Raw genomic sequence first — 14,090 nt, 5'->3', positions numbered from 1 at the left:
TAAACATATTAAGTACCCAAACCATTGATTATTATTCATTTTCATTTATTTTTAAAAAAATAAACATCCAATTTTATGATAGCTAGGAACCACCTACAGTTTCTAAAAACCAAAAGGTTTTACTACTTGTTATTATGCGGGTAAACAACAAAAATGGTCTATATAGCTAGAAGTGCAACCTACTGCCAACAGGTTGGATCAACACCAAGTTAGCTAGCTAGCTCTGCATGCATGCAATACTGGCTAGCAGCAACGTGCTGTTGTGATAAACAAAATATGATTGCGTACATAAAAAAACAACACTCAAACTAATCTGCCTCCAGCACCCCATCTCATCAATACATCTAACAGTGGTATTTCATGATAGCTTTCTAAGATATAGTATTTCTGATCTCCTCTTATGACCTCAACCAAAGGCTACACTATGTACCGGAAGTGCTCTTCATAACCCGGAAGTTTATGCCAATGTGAACAAGAAAGATGGCGGGGGAGTCTTCAATGGAGCTCCTGTTTTTGGATACTTTTAAACATCAAAGCGCAGAGGTAAGATATCAAGATTAAGGGTATATTGTTCAGTTATTACGTATACGTGCTGCATAGACACCAAGCATATAGTTCATGCACTGTATGGAAATCGACGAATAGACACTGTGAGGTACCTTGCTGTTACTGCATCATACGCGATGTTCCCACTGTATAGCTATCTAGTCAGACTCGTCATATTGCGATTGCAGTCACTGTGTTGGTTGTGAGCTATCTGAAATATTCACATTATGACAAACGCAAACTTGACATTACACGGTAGTCCTTATTCTGTGAGATATGAATCTGCATAATAATTAGAAAACGATACATGCCGACATTAGCCATTGTATTGCTATCTGAATAACTAGCTAGTAAATTACGTTCACCGATGTTAAGATGGCTAACCTTAACTAACAGATTTTTACAGAGCAACCCCAAGACTCGTTAGCGAGGTGCCAAGCTGCAAACTAAGTCACTTGGCTAGCGTGCAGCAATAGCAATGCATTAAAGCTAAACGTGTCAGGGAATTCAAATAGACACGAGGAGGCCCTTTGATGTCAGTAGGCGTGGCTCACTTTCCATTGATACGATGTTGTCATCGTGGCTAGTAAATGTGATTTTAGCGGTAGCAGCAAGTTCCACGAAGATGGGTAGCCAGCCAAATGACTGTATAGACTGCTTCATAATGCATTATAAAAATGCCAACGTTGCCTAAAGCACGTTCTTTGCCTTCCAACTACTCTGCGCAAACCTTTTCTCAGTGTACGAAACAGGCTGCGTTGGTCTGAGCTATAAAATAAACTTTTGAAAGAGGAATTCATTTATTTTCGAAGGTAACTACAGAAGAAATTAAAGTTACCATAAATTCAGCGGCCAACCCACATTTAGCTTTAGTTAACCCCATCGGGCAAGTAAAATGCCCTTACTACAATGTTGTGTTCCATCGTGAACGTGGTGCTGCATGGAAGATAAGGACGAAACTGCGTGGCTTTTCCATGTCCATGTTTTTTTTTGCCTCCAATTTCCTCCACATGTGGTCTTTTAAGTCAATTTAGCAGTAGTGTAGGATGACTCGGTCATTTTTTCGATTATATTGTCTTATTCGTTGGTCTCCCGCCTGGGCGAGACACAAACGTAGAGGACACATTTCAAGTTGAGTCAGTCTTAACAGATTGACAGCCTGAGACAGCAATGACAGGAGGGGTTAAGGATGAGAACATTCCTACTGAATAGACTGTATAATCGCAGAAAAATAAAGGCATCCTCAAGGCGCTAGAAGTGCCTTTTCACAGTGTTTAGGTAGCCCCGTAGGCATCATATTTGATTTGTATTTAACTGTTGATATAACCTTTGGCTGACTCTTCTCTGAAATGCATATGAGAGTACATTGTAAACATGTTTTGTAAAAGTCATAAAATGTACCAGAGTACTTTGGAATCCTACAATGTGTATACAGTGCACAGACAAAGGAAGAGTTGACACAGTCTTCAGTATGTGTTAACTTTTCAAGGCATTGAAAAGTTAACGCATCGTGCATTGATGTGCATTTAGCTTGGGTAATGAATATTTGAAGAGCCAGCATAGCTGAACAGTTTTATGTTTTGTGGTTGGGATTTACATACCTTAGAAATGCTGTCAGACCTCAATAATGACACTCCACACAAGTTCAGTTTTTCACTGGAATTAGTTCCGTAGTCATTTAAATTTATTTTCCCGGAGCATCTGAAGATGAGCCTAAAAATGGACCAGTGAAGTATATTTTAGGTGTTTGTTTAGGCATGCTGCTTAGCTTTGGATTAGCCATTGCAGTTCTAAGTGGTCAGCTGGTTCATGGATATCCATCTTTTGACCACAGCCCAATTAAAAGCTACTAAGCCAAGTTAATATTTGACACTTAATTTGGCTGTTTAACTTTCACTTTTGTGCTGCTGTGCTGCTCCTGGCTTGTGTAAACACTGTGTGTAATCACAACAGATTTGTTTATCTTGATTTTGAAACACAAAATAGACTTTTTTGCACCCAGTCTCTTTACTGTTGTTCATTTATGTAAGGAAACTTAAATTTCCTTTGGAAGGTAACCGCCTCTTACGCCTTCCTTTGTCATTAAAAAAATCCTGACAATATTAAATTTAAGGATAGAATACAAATAAATGTAAAGATCGTGTGGGTTAAATTGTCTCTCATATAGTGCAATAAATGACTTAGATCACTTAAATCACTTAGAGCTTTTAAACAGTGTGCAGGGACATAGCTTTCTATGTTTTTACTTTAATTATGTTGCACATGCACAAATTTTTGTACATATGTGTGACTTCTTTGTTCCTTTTTCTTACCTCTTTCTGAAGTTGTAGAATCACATAATAAATGAGAACAACTGTGGCATCACTAATCGTCTGTTAGTCTTAGCCTCCTCCTAATGTCTCAGTACAAGGGCTTGACCAATTGGTGACACTCAACGCGATGATCCTAACCACTATGACCTGTGCATGTGTTTGCTGTGGCCAGGCAAAACAAGACGTCTCATCAACGTTGACATGGTTCTGGCAATAGCACCTGTACAATGGCCGGCATCATTGAAACTGTGATTGTTGTTAATGTGTGTTGTGTACGTCTCGTCTCTCCTCAGCTCACAAACGTCGACGTGGTGCGGTTCCCGTGCGGGGTCCTGATCACCGAAGTTCGAGTCATTCCTCCCGGCATCAAAGCCCACAGCAGTCTCCCGGACAACAGAGCCTTTGGGTGAGGGACGGTTTTACCCAGCATTCCTCAGGGGTTGGGGGGGGGGGTGTATCCAGCAGAAGGAAACCCTTCTTATTGCAATGAATGAAATGTTGTGGGTTGGCTCAAAACCTTGCTAGGCCTGGATGTGTCAGGAAAGCACATCAAGACAATGTCATCCTCCGAGGGATGGTAACTTGTACAATGAGCTACATGAATCAAAAGAAGCCCTCATTCTATAGTGCTTCTCACTGAGTTCTCCTTATGACCTCATACCTGTGTCTTTGTATGGTCAGCATTAACAGTGTTGGTTAGGTAACTTATGTAAGGGACTGAGAGATTCTCTCACTGCCCCCAGGGGATCTCTCTCCTCCCACACATTCAGAGCCTCATAGTTTGCCCAGAGACCGGAGGCCAGGGCCGAGGTGTAACTTCCTCATGAGTTTTTCTGCTTCTTTTTTCTTCCTCAGGGAGACCTCGCCCCACGCGTTCCAGCTCGACCTGTTCTTCAACAATGTTGCCAAGCCCAGCGCCCCCGTCTTCGACAGGCTCGGCAGGTGAGCGGAGCGGCGGCTCCCGGCGCGCTCGGCACACGCTCCCGCTCGGAACGCGGTGTACCCTTTCCGCCTCCTGCCCCCTCAAGAGTAAAATAACGCCACAGTTATGCGGGTGGTTTGCCTAGTGTCCCCCAGTAGAGCAGTTTCTAACCTGCCGCTCAGAGCGGGCTGGCGATCGCGAGCACCGCGCTTGGCTGCTGGTCCAGTGAGCTCGTAGTTGAGCTGGTAGCCGGGTGTGGTGACTTTGCTAACACGCTCAGCTCACGCACCCGTAAATGAAAGGAGCACACCTGTTTGTAACCTGTGCTCCCGACTGGCGGGTACAAAGGGTTTAATTTTCTTCTCTACGTCACTGGTAGATTTGCTTTATATGTGATGGCTGTTTTGTGCTTTATGCAGCCAGTTCACCAGTCTTTACAGTTTTTTATTCTGACGCAGCTCATGCTGCCCATCCCAGAATTGCTCAGTGCAACAGGCTAATGTAAACTAATGTTATGTAATGCAGTTTTCAGAGGAATTTCAGAGGGGATCATGAACGGTGCTATTAAAGCAGAATGCAGAGATTTAAATGACACTTGCAAAACCTGAAACGGCTCTTTGCTGGTGGAAGCTGTTTGTGTTACTAATTGGCTCACAGTAGTCTTTCATGTTTTGTCTTTTGCTGTTGTGCTTTCTGCAAATAGCTGAGATTGCACAATCAAACTTGGCTGTTCCTCAGTGCCTTAATTCCTTTATGAAAATTATAAAAACCCGCAATTATTTAATCATCCCAATGTAATACTGTTCTTGACATTTGGTATGTTTGTGGTTGGAGGGAATAGCACACCTATCATCATGCTGATTAAACTTCCCTGTGAAGCATTTCAGTATATTTTTGAGTCATTGATGTTCCCATTGTTGGAAGTTACTGCACGCAGATGCTGTAGACAATCAAGGCCATCGTTTTTGATTGCATTTGAAATCAAACATCCGTTGACCTCATTTAGTTGTTGAGAGAGTGACCCCATAACGTAACCTTTGTGAGTAATGGTTGTAGGGAATCTGTGGAACCTGAAACCCCACCAGTTCTGCAGAAAAAAAGCTAGCCAAATCAGCCACCTGCACCCATCCAACTTAGGGTTGGCCCTGACAGTGAATTCAGTTTCCTTAAGTCATTCTGAATTTTAAATGGAACATTGATCTCTTAATGAATTCACCTCAGTTGACTGGAATCTTTATTATTTTGCACTTTCTTTGTTGTTTTTGACTAGTGTTTCACAGAATGGGGTGTGGGTAACACTATGTATGCCGTCTGGTTTTCTGGACCTACAGTGTGAAAAAACAAAGACTGTTTTTGCAGATCCCTCAGTTAAGCAGTTACTTAAGTCATTATTTCAGGCACAAAGATATATAAAGCAGCTATAAACTGTAATTGGGTGTCTTTAGCGGGTTCAGATAAGTGTTTATTTGTATGTCAGTTCCAGATGGGTATTTGATCGATGGCACTCTGAAACCTTATTAAGAGCTGAACTCTGAGGAAAACCAAGCAAGCCTGTAATTGACAGTGTGCTTTCCCTTCAGAGGACACTGTTTTTCGTTCAGATACTCAGACGTGCCTGGTGTTTCCCAGTTATAGTTCCAGTGGGCATGGAGACTTATTATTTTTTGAAAAACATGTAGACAGTTTCCCTTGTAAGTCACTGACCCAGCCCCTGGGGGAAATGAGACTGGTAATTATGTGTGCTGTGTATGCTGGAACGTATCCAACTTTTCACTTAAAAAAAGTAACAAGGTGAAATGACCGTTCAAGAAAAAAGTTATTTCCTGCTCTACAGCTAGACATTAAGTGTAAGGAAAAGGAAGACAAGCAGGGTTAAATATTGGCATGCTCAGGAGCATTTTGAGGACTCAGCCCAAAGCAGGTGTGCTGTATTGATTGCAGGGGAAAGAATACTTTGTTTTGATGGATGCTGACTGTGACCTTGCAGGTTAAAATGCGACCGGCGTTCAAGCTGGTTGTGTGCTTTGAATTGTGACAGCCTCGATAGTCTGGTTCTCTGTGCACGCTGACCTCTTTCACCCCAAACTCCCTGAGTTTAGACTGTAAAACAGCTGCGGTACAGTTGTGTTAAATTATCTGCAGCTAAACCCCATAACCAGCTCCTGTTCTCCCCCCACAGCCTGGAATACGACGAGAACAAGTCCATCGTTTTCAGACCCAATGGAAAGGTAAGGCTTTCGGCCTACTTTTAGATTTTATGTGTTCCACTTTCTTTGTTGTTTTTTGAAGCACTTCAGTTTGACTGTATGGTTACTTGAAGGATTGTCCTGACATGGTTATGGTCAATATAGAGTAGTAAATGTGCACTTTCCATGTTACTCTTTGTTAGAATACCATAGCTATCCTCTGTTGAATTATTTTGAGTTCTGAGACGTTTATATGTCCTTAAGATCAAGTATGTATTAGTAAACTGCATATTGGTAATGAAAGTACAGTTTAAATTATCATATAAAAACAAGTTTGTATGTGTGTATATATTTATGTATACGAGAGGCAAATTCCCCTCAGAGCTGAAATGGTCTGTCAGTGGCAGATCAAGGGCTGCAGGTAATGCAGGCGTAAAAAGATCATGCAAATCATACTCTGGTAGGTATGAGTCATTTGCGTAGTTCAGCGCTGAGGTGGTTGTGTCTCTGTCAGGAACAGGCAGGCTGCCCCTGGGGCTTCTGGGTAGGGAACGCCACACCCACCCAAATCACACAGCCCCAATGACCCCATCTCACAAAACTGGTCAGGTGCCATTAGATCTCTGCTGCTGGAGCTATGCTGAAAGGGGCGGAGCCAGGAGAGTGAAGCATTCTGGGTTGATGCTGATTTATGGAGCTTAATCTGTGACATGCAGTATTTAATTAAACTATTAAAGTAATTTGTCTTTTTGCAGAAAATGTATGTCTTGTTCAAGAACCTTGCGTGATTTTACTCCAGTCCAGGAAAGTCTCCTGAGCTGAACAGGTTTTGTGATTTTAAACTAATCCCAGTAACTTTCCTGAGTTGACACATTGGGCTTTATAAAATTCCATTCCCATTCAGTTTTAGAGTGGAAACCTAACATGGATCCAGGTGTGTGTGTGGGTTTATGGGTATACATTCAGAAGTAGGAAATTAATTGAAATTAAAGCCCTAGTGTTGTTGTTGAGTTTAATGTTATTTGCACAACAGTAATAATCATTGATTTTAACTTTTTTTTTTTTTTTTTTTACGTGACTTATGTTATGTGGCGCGCGTGTTACGTTACACGGTTCCTTATGTTTTCATTAGCATTATTAAGCTTCTCTTACTTTTCACCACCATATTTGCTATTCTCGGAATCACTGTTTCCTCAAAGCTAACGTTAGTTAGAATTTTCCAATCTAGTGTTCAAATCACAGTGGTTTGACCGTACGCGGGAAAGCGCTAATCACACCAGTGTGACGGTACACATGAAAGGGATAATATGTGGTTATATATCTGGTTTGCTCAGGAACTGTAGGGCAATACTTGGCACATTGTCTTGCCTGGTGTTGTGGAGTGGTTGTGGGTGGTAGTCCTGATAGGGTGGTGGTGATGTGCTATATGTTGCTCACAGTCAGGCCAGGAGAAGCCCTCCATCTCCTGTGTTGTGGCTCACACCTCTTGTTCTGTGATTGCCAGGTGAACACAGATGGCCTTGTGCTGCGTGGCTGGTACACCAGTCTGACGGTGGCGGTGTACGGCACAGCGGAGCGGTTGCATGGCCACGACAGGGACTCCCCGCCCCCGCCCCCGCCCCCTCCTCCCCAACAGCAGCCCGGCCTGAAGAGGAACGTCAAGCACGGTGCGCAGAACGGCCCCCTACCTTTCCTTCGGCCCCGGGCCTACTGTAATTTAACATTGACATTGCTGTAGGGTGCCTGTAAAAGCTGTCAGTCAGGCTGTGCATGTACTGTCTTCACTGATATGTGTTTGGTTTGGTGCTCACAGGGTCGTGTGCGTCAGACTGGGATAAGGAAGACCAGTACAATGGCAGCCCCCCCAGGCCACAGCCTAGAGGGCCCAGGACTCCCCCAGGGCCCCCGCCTCCTGATGATGACGAGGAAGAGACCGTCCCAGTGACAGGTGAGGGGCCTGCCTCCTTGGCCCACAGAGAGAGAAAATGGCATGCATGTCCAAGAGTTAGTACAGGCACAGGGTAACAAAACTAAAAAACAAAAAAAAAAAAAAACAGAATAAAAAAGAATTTTCCTGTGCACTTTTTAAATGCTCCCATGTGATGTGCAACAAAAATGGTCATGTAGGATGAAATGTTGCAATCAGAATCTTGGGAGCTTTTAATCAGATACATATTTCTTTATTCAGACTAAAGGACCAATTCTGTAGGAAAGGAACTGCACTCAGCCAGCAACTGAAATGTATTTCACATTTAAGAAAACGTTTAATTTTACAATGAAAAAGCACCATGTAACTGAACAGAGTTAGTTTTTTTCTTTAGCCTTAAAAACTAATTATTTTTAAATATAATTGGGGTTATTCCAGATATGATTGGAATGCAGGTCCTTTGGATGTGAGGCTCGGTCAGTTTCGGACACTGGCACCCCAGTAAAAGTGAACGATCTGTACAGGACAGAACATTTTCCTTTGTTAGACACTGTTGTTGGGAGACTCAGCTGTGCTCACTGTTTCCCCCGTTATGGTTCCAGTGGGCGTGGAGAAGGAAGAGGGCGGGGAGGGCCGGGATGACTACCTGGAGCCCATCTCCCCCGAGCGCGGCTCCCTGCCCCTGGAGGAGCCCTACTCGGACGAGGCGGAGCCCGAGGAGGAGGGTGAGGACGAGGAGGAGGGCGGCCCTGAGGAGGACGAGGACGAGGATGAGGACGCTCGGACGGAAGGCAGCCTGGTGGAGGATGAGGAAGATGAAGATGAGGATGAGGAAGAGGGTGAGGAGGAGGAGGAGGAGGAGGAAGGAGAAGGTAGGGGGGGTGGCGATGCAGGGGGGATGGGAGCGGGACTGCAGCCCGGACTCTGGCCGTCTCTCTCTCCTGTGTCAGATTACCCAGCATGCAGTTCTGGCTCCCCCGGCTTAACGGCACCTCGCTGTCACACTTAACAGTGGTCACCGCGATATCCCTTAACACCTGCTATTCTCAGTCTGCAACGAGAGTAGAAACAAGACAAGAAAGAAAGGTGACAGTTAATCTCTGGATTAACTCTAGATAGGGCCACACTGCATGTGAAACTAATAGACATGCATGCAGCTAGCGATTATTCTGCGTGTGTGTGCTGTGCTGAATGGGTGTAATGGCCTTTGGCGCAGGAATGCCTGTTTGTCTAACCGCTTGTACCCGGTGTTGCAGGGGACGATGGCTACGAGCAGATCTCCAGCGACGAGGAGGACCTGGAGAACGGCAGCTTCAAGCTGCCCAGCTTCGACATCGACTACACGGCGGAGGACCTGGCGGCCGTGCCCACGGTGCAGTACGACCCGTACGAGCGCGAGATCCGGCCGCTGCTTCACTTCAGCCCGCCCTACAGGACTAAGTTCGAGACGGAGGTGAGCAAGCTGAGGGAGGCCGACGCCGGGGGGGACGACGACGCTGCCGGCGGCACGCCGGCGCCCGCGGCCGAGGCGGCGGCCAAGCTGAACGAGCTGCTGGAGGCCCACCGCGAGGACCGGGGCGCCAAGTGGGTGACGGCGCTGGAGGAGGTGCCGGGCCTGCTGGTGAAGGGGCTGAGCTACCTGGCGGTGCGCGACGCGGAGGAGGCCGTCCTGAGGCAGCTGGTGGACTGGGCGGCGCAGGCGCTCTGCCTGCAGATGGCGCTGTCGCAGCCCATCGCCCTCAACGTGCGGCAGCTGAAGGCGGGCGCCAAGCTGGCGTCGGCGCTGGCGGAGTGCGGCGCCCGGGCGGCGGCGGCGCTGCTGGAGGCCGGCGTGGCGGACCGCCTGCTGGAGCTGCTCTTCGCCGAGCACGTCTCCTCCTCCCTCAAGCTCAACGCGCTCCGGTCCCTGGACAGCCTGATCAGCGCGCCGGAGGGCGTGGAGGCCTTCGTGGGCGGAGCGGCCGAGGGCCAGGAGAAGAGCGGCTACCAGCGGCTGCTGGAGCTCATCCTGCTGGACCAGACGGTGCGCGTGGTGACCGCCGGCACCGCCATCGTCCAGAAGGGCCACTTCTACGAGGTGCTGTGCGACCTGCAGAAGACGGCCGGGCAGTGGGCCGAGAGGCTGCCCCCGCCGCCCCCGCCGCCCGCCCCGGCGACGGGCGGGGCCGAGGGTGACCCGGAGGCGGAGCCCGGGCAGGAGAAGGCGGCGAAAGAGGAGGAAGGGGAGGCGGAGATGCCCATGGACATCGACCACCTGCTGGCCTCGTCGGACATCAGCGAGGGGGACCTGGAGAGGCTGACGGGCGTGCTGGACGAGCTGCTGCACCTGCTGGAGACCGCGCCCCACACCATGATCCAGCCGCCCGTCAAGTCCTTCCCCACCACCGCCCGCATCACAGGGCCCCTGGAGCGGGACGACCCCTACCCTGGCCTGTTCAGGTGAGGGCCGCACTGCTCCCGCACTGACACTGCGTCAGGACTGACCCAAATCCTAGCAAAGCAGAGTTTGATAATGGTACTGGTGAGGTTTTTAAGGGTTTTTAAAAGGGTTCTAATTCTCACCTGACACAACATATTTACCTATTTTAGGCTTTTCCCTGCCTGTCTTATCACATAACAGCCCCGCCCAGCCATTTTTTTGTTCTACCTGCGCTATATAGATTCCATATTAAATTAGTCCAGTGAGTTATTGCTGTGTGGGATTTGATTAACCATTATGAATGTGTAAACCTGATCCCTAACGTTTATTCAGATAAATTTTTTTTTTTTTTTTTTTTTTGCATAATTGTATTTTGATTGGACTTGCTTCGGATATGCTCTCAGCATCTGTTGTCACAAGTTTGGCTAGTTGTGTAAAAACCTCCTTAAAATCCCACCCGCATTTCCCCCACAGGTACATGCACTCGCGCCACTTCCTGGAGTCCCTGACGGTGGTGCTGTCCACCCCGGCGGCCAGCGTGCACCAGGGCGTGGTGCAGGCGGTGAAGGACCTGCTGCGCTTCCTGGCCCAGACGCAGCAGGGCCTGCTCTTCCTCATGACGGAGCACGACGCCACCAACCTGCTGGTGCGCGTCCTGACGCAGATCTCGGAGGCGGACGCGGAGGACGGGGGCGTGGCGGTGGGCGTGGGCGGGCCCGGCGAGCCGCCCGGCGAGGACACCTTCGCCGTGTGGCTGATGCAGGCGCTGCACACCCTGCAGGGTGTGGCGGAGCTGCTGGCGCACTGCAGCGCCCCCGGTGGCCTGGAGGAGGGCGACAGCGCGGAGGTGCTGGGCACGCTGCACGCCCTCTACCTCATCACCTTCAGCGCCACGGGCCGCGCCGCCGTCTCCCACGTCTTCAGCCTGGAGCACAACTTCTCCTGCCTGGTCACGCTGATGGAGCACTACTCCAAGGAGGGCCAAGGGTGAGCGCGCCGGGGAGGGGTGTGTCATGGGGAAATGTCCGTCAGCTTTCAAGAGCTCCCAGCAGCTGAGAGGCTCACAAGCTGAGACTCGGAGTGTCAGAGTTCCAGCCTCAGGGAATAAGAGGCTGAGACTGAGGGGCTCAGGGTTCCAGACTCTGGGAATAAGAGGCTGAGACTGAGGGGCTCAGGGTTCCAGACTCTGGGTATAAGAGGCTGAGACTGAGGGCTCAGAGTTCCAGACTCTGGGAATAAGAGGCTGAGACTGAGGGGCTCAGGGTTCCAGACTCTGGGAATAAGAGGCTGAGACTGAGGGGCTCAGGGTTCCAGACTCAGGGAATAAGAGGCTGAGACTCAGAGGCTCAAAACTATCAGCAATTATCCAAAAGTTTCTGGCAGTCACATTGAGAATACCAGTCCACCAGGTAAGCTGTGATTTGATATGACGTTCCTTCCTGTAAAAACAGTAGGGGCGTTTTCTCTCGTGTGCCAGATATATTCAGGTTACCCAAAACTAAGACATGTTCCCAAAACTTCTGTGTTACCTGTGTTCTCAGCAGCACTCTGTGTTGTGACACATTGGGGTTGTAAGTGTCTGATGAGAATTTAATTCTGCATCGACACGTTTGCAGTTTTCCAGCTGGGACACTAACATGCTGCACTCAGTGAAGAGCTCTGTGGTGTCCTCTGGGAGTGGAGAGCTTTGCTGAGCGACTCCAGGGGAGAACAATTGAGACGTCTTCAAAAGGCACTTTGGCAAGAGACTATGAAATATTAAAACAGCCAATCGGGGGAAAGAACAGATTGGCCTGCTGGGCTGGGTGTGGCAGGCACAGCAGACGCTAAAACCCGCAAAACACAACTGAACTCTAGCTCTACATCTGTAAACCTCCAACCCTGCGCTGTGAGCGGTTTGTTGCTAAGTGACGGTGATCACGACATGCTACTTTGACTCTTTCAAAGGAAAAGGAACATCTTATTTAATTGTGCGTGTTTTTTCTTTTTTTTTTTTGGCAAGGTGCACCTTCATCATCCTGTCCAAGGGACTGAATGTTCTTCCTCGCTAAATGTTTGACTTCAGGCCCTTTTTGAGATAATAGGTTCAATACCTTTCCATTGCATGCCTCAGAGGTCGATTCAATGCCAACATCGAGCAGGCCCATTTCCAAAGATCTCTTAATCCGCTATTGATAGATCTTCCTGATGTCAGATTACCCAGCACTTCTAGCACACTGGACAGGTGTTGGAGATGCTATCAGCAGTTCCCTCATTTCTCTTGTAATTGTCTGCATGATTGGTGCTTGAAGTGGAATTTGAATCTTCCTCCAGATGAAAAATGACATTAAGACCTTGAAAACAAACCTCAAGGAGTGTGATCGTAATGCACCAAGCATACAGGAAACTGGCTCTTGGCAGAACCCGTTTAGCAATAGCAATGCTGTGTGCCAACCAGACATTTTCCCCAGGTTTTCGTTAAACGCAGAATAACCTTCTTGCACTTGAGTTGGGTTTCTACAGTGCCGCCCTGTGATATAGCACTAAGCTGCCGTTGCCGTTTCGCCACTACAGGGAGGCCAAGGCAAGGAAGTCGGTGACGTACAACTACGCCTGCATGCTGGTGCTGCTGGTGGTGCAGACGTCGGGAGACCTGCGCATGATGGAGCACTACGCCGCCCCGCTGCTCAGCATCTGCAAGGCCGACGAGAACAACGCCAAGCTGCAGGGTGCGTCCCGCCCCCGCCCGCGCCCCACCCTCGATCCTGTGACATCCTTATGTTCAATACTGCCATAATAAAGTCAATGAAGCCCATTACGTCCATTACATAACATCTCATTTGATTAGTAGATGCTGTTATGTAGAGGGATATACACAGCAGCTTACAATTTTTGCACTTTATCTATACATACAGCTGATTATTTACTGAGGCATTTCTGGTTAAGCACCTTGCCAAAGTGTACAACAGCAGTGGTCTGGTGGGGAATCAAACTGGCAGTCTCTGGGGCATCGTGCAATTTTCTTGTATGCATTTGTCAGAGCCAAGTTTGATTAGCGTATTGGAGCAGGTAACAGGCATTGTAACAGTTAACAGGAATTAGTGAGGAGGAATTTGATGCCTGAACAGCAATATGTCAGTGCTGAGTGTGTGGCCCTATATTACAAATGTGGCAATTAATGCCCAGATTTTTCTTCTGCATGAAGTTAGAACTCATTAAGAGTTCAGGAGGTAGTAGAAAAAAAGTCATCATTGTGATTGATGTGTCTGGATCACATCCTCTGAATTATACGTATAACAACATTGTACTTGGACATGCTCTAGCGAGAGGGGTCACTGTGATTTTATTTTAGGTTTAATACCATGCATTCTGAGTTATAAAAATAATCCTGTTGTTGTTGTGGGGTTTAACATCTGCAGCGATCAAAGCAGCATACCAATCTGACATTGGCTCTCACATGTTGTAGTGTAAAGCACCACAAATGTAGCATGATCCGAGGTGGCGCCGGTCCAATGGCAAGTGAGCTGAGACTTGGCTTCTTTCTTCCAGAGCTGAGCAAATGGCTGGAGCCGCTGGAGAAGCTGCGCTTTGAGATAAACTGCATCCCGAACCTGATCGAGTACATCAAGCAGGTGAGCCAAGGGTGCCTGTTCCGAGCAGACCTCCCCTCCTCTGTTTCAAACAGGGCCTCTAAACCCCTAAAGGTCACAGCAATTAAGGCTTCAGGTGGGTGGGGCTTCGGCGGCTCTCACCATACCTCTGAATTAATCTGATAGGCGCAGACATCCCGGCGTGCCCC

General features: G+C 47.9%; 1 protein-coding gene across 2 annotated transcripts in view; it reads left to right on the top strand.

Moving 5' to 3' along the window:
* Positions 1–467: 467 nt before the first annotated feature.
* The window catches only part of virma (vir like m6A methyltransferase associated), a 28,705-nt gene continuing 15,082 nt past the window's right edge, over positions 468–14,090 (top strand). Inside the window, exons 1-11 of one of the 2 annotated variants that reach the window (XM_036539266.1) lie at positions 468–543; positions 3,152–3,264; positions 3,714–3,800; positions 5,960–6,008; positions 7,471–7,633; positions 7,780–7,914; positions 8,496–8,765; positions 9,150–10,332; positions 10,787–11,299; positions 12,866–13,020; positions 13,841–13,923. In XM_036539266.1, the coding sequence (XP_036395159.1) occupies positions 481–543; positions 3,152–3,264; positions 3,714–3,800; positions 5,960–6,008; positions 7,471–7,633; positions 7,780–7,914; positions 8,496–8,765; positions 9,150–10,332; positions 10,787–11,299; positions 12,866–13,020; positions 13,841–13,923 (2,814 nt within the window). In that variant the 5' untranslated portion in view covers positions 468–480. The remainder of the gene's footprint in view (positions 544–3,151; positions 3,265–3,713; positions 3,801–5,959; positions 6,009–7,470; positions 7,634–7,779; positions 7,915–8,495; positions 8,766–9,149; positions 10,333–10,786; positions 11,300–12,865; positions 13,021–13,840; positions 13,924–14,090) is intronic. The other variant, XM_036539267.1, reaches the window with a different exon arrangement.

The sequence above is a fragment of the Megalops cyprinoides genome, chromosome 10 (genome assembly GCF_013368585.1).
Source record: "Megalops cyprinoides isolate fMegCyp1 chromosome 10, fMegCyp1.pri, whole genome shotgun sequence".
Taxonomy (NCBI): domain Eukaryota; kingdom Metazoa; phylum Chordata; class Actinopteri; order Elopiformes; family Megalopidae; genus Megalops; species Megalops cyprinoides.
This window is presented reverse-complemented; position numbering and strand designations above follow the sequence as displayed.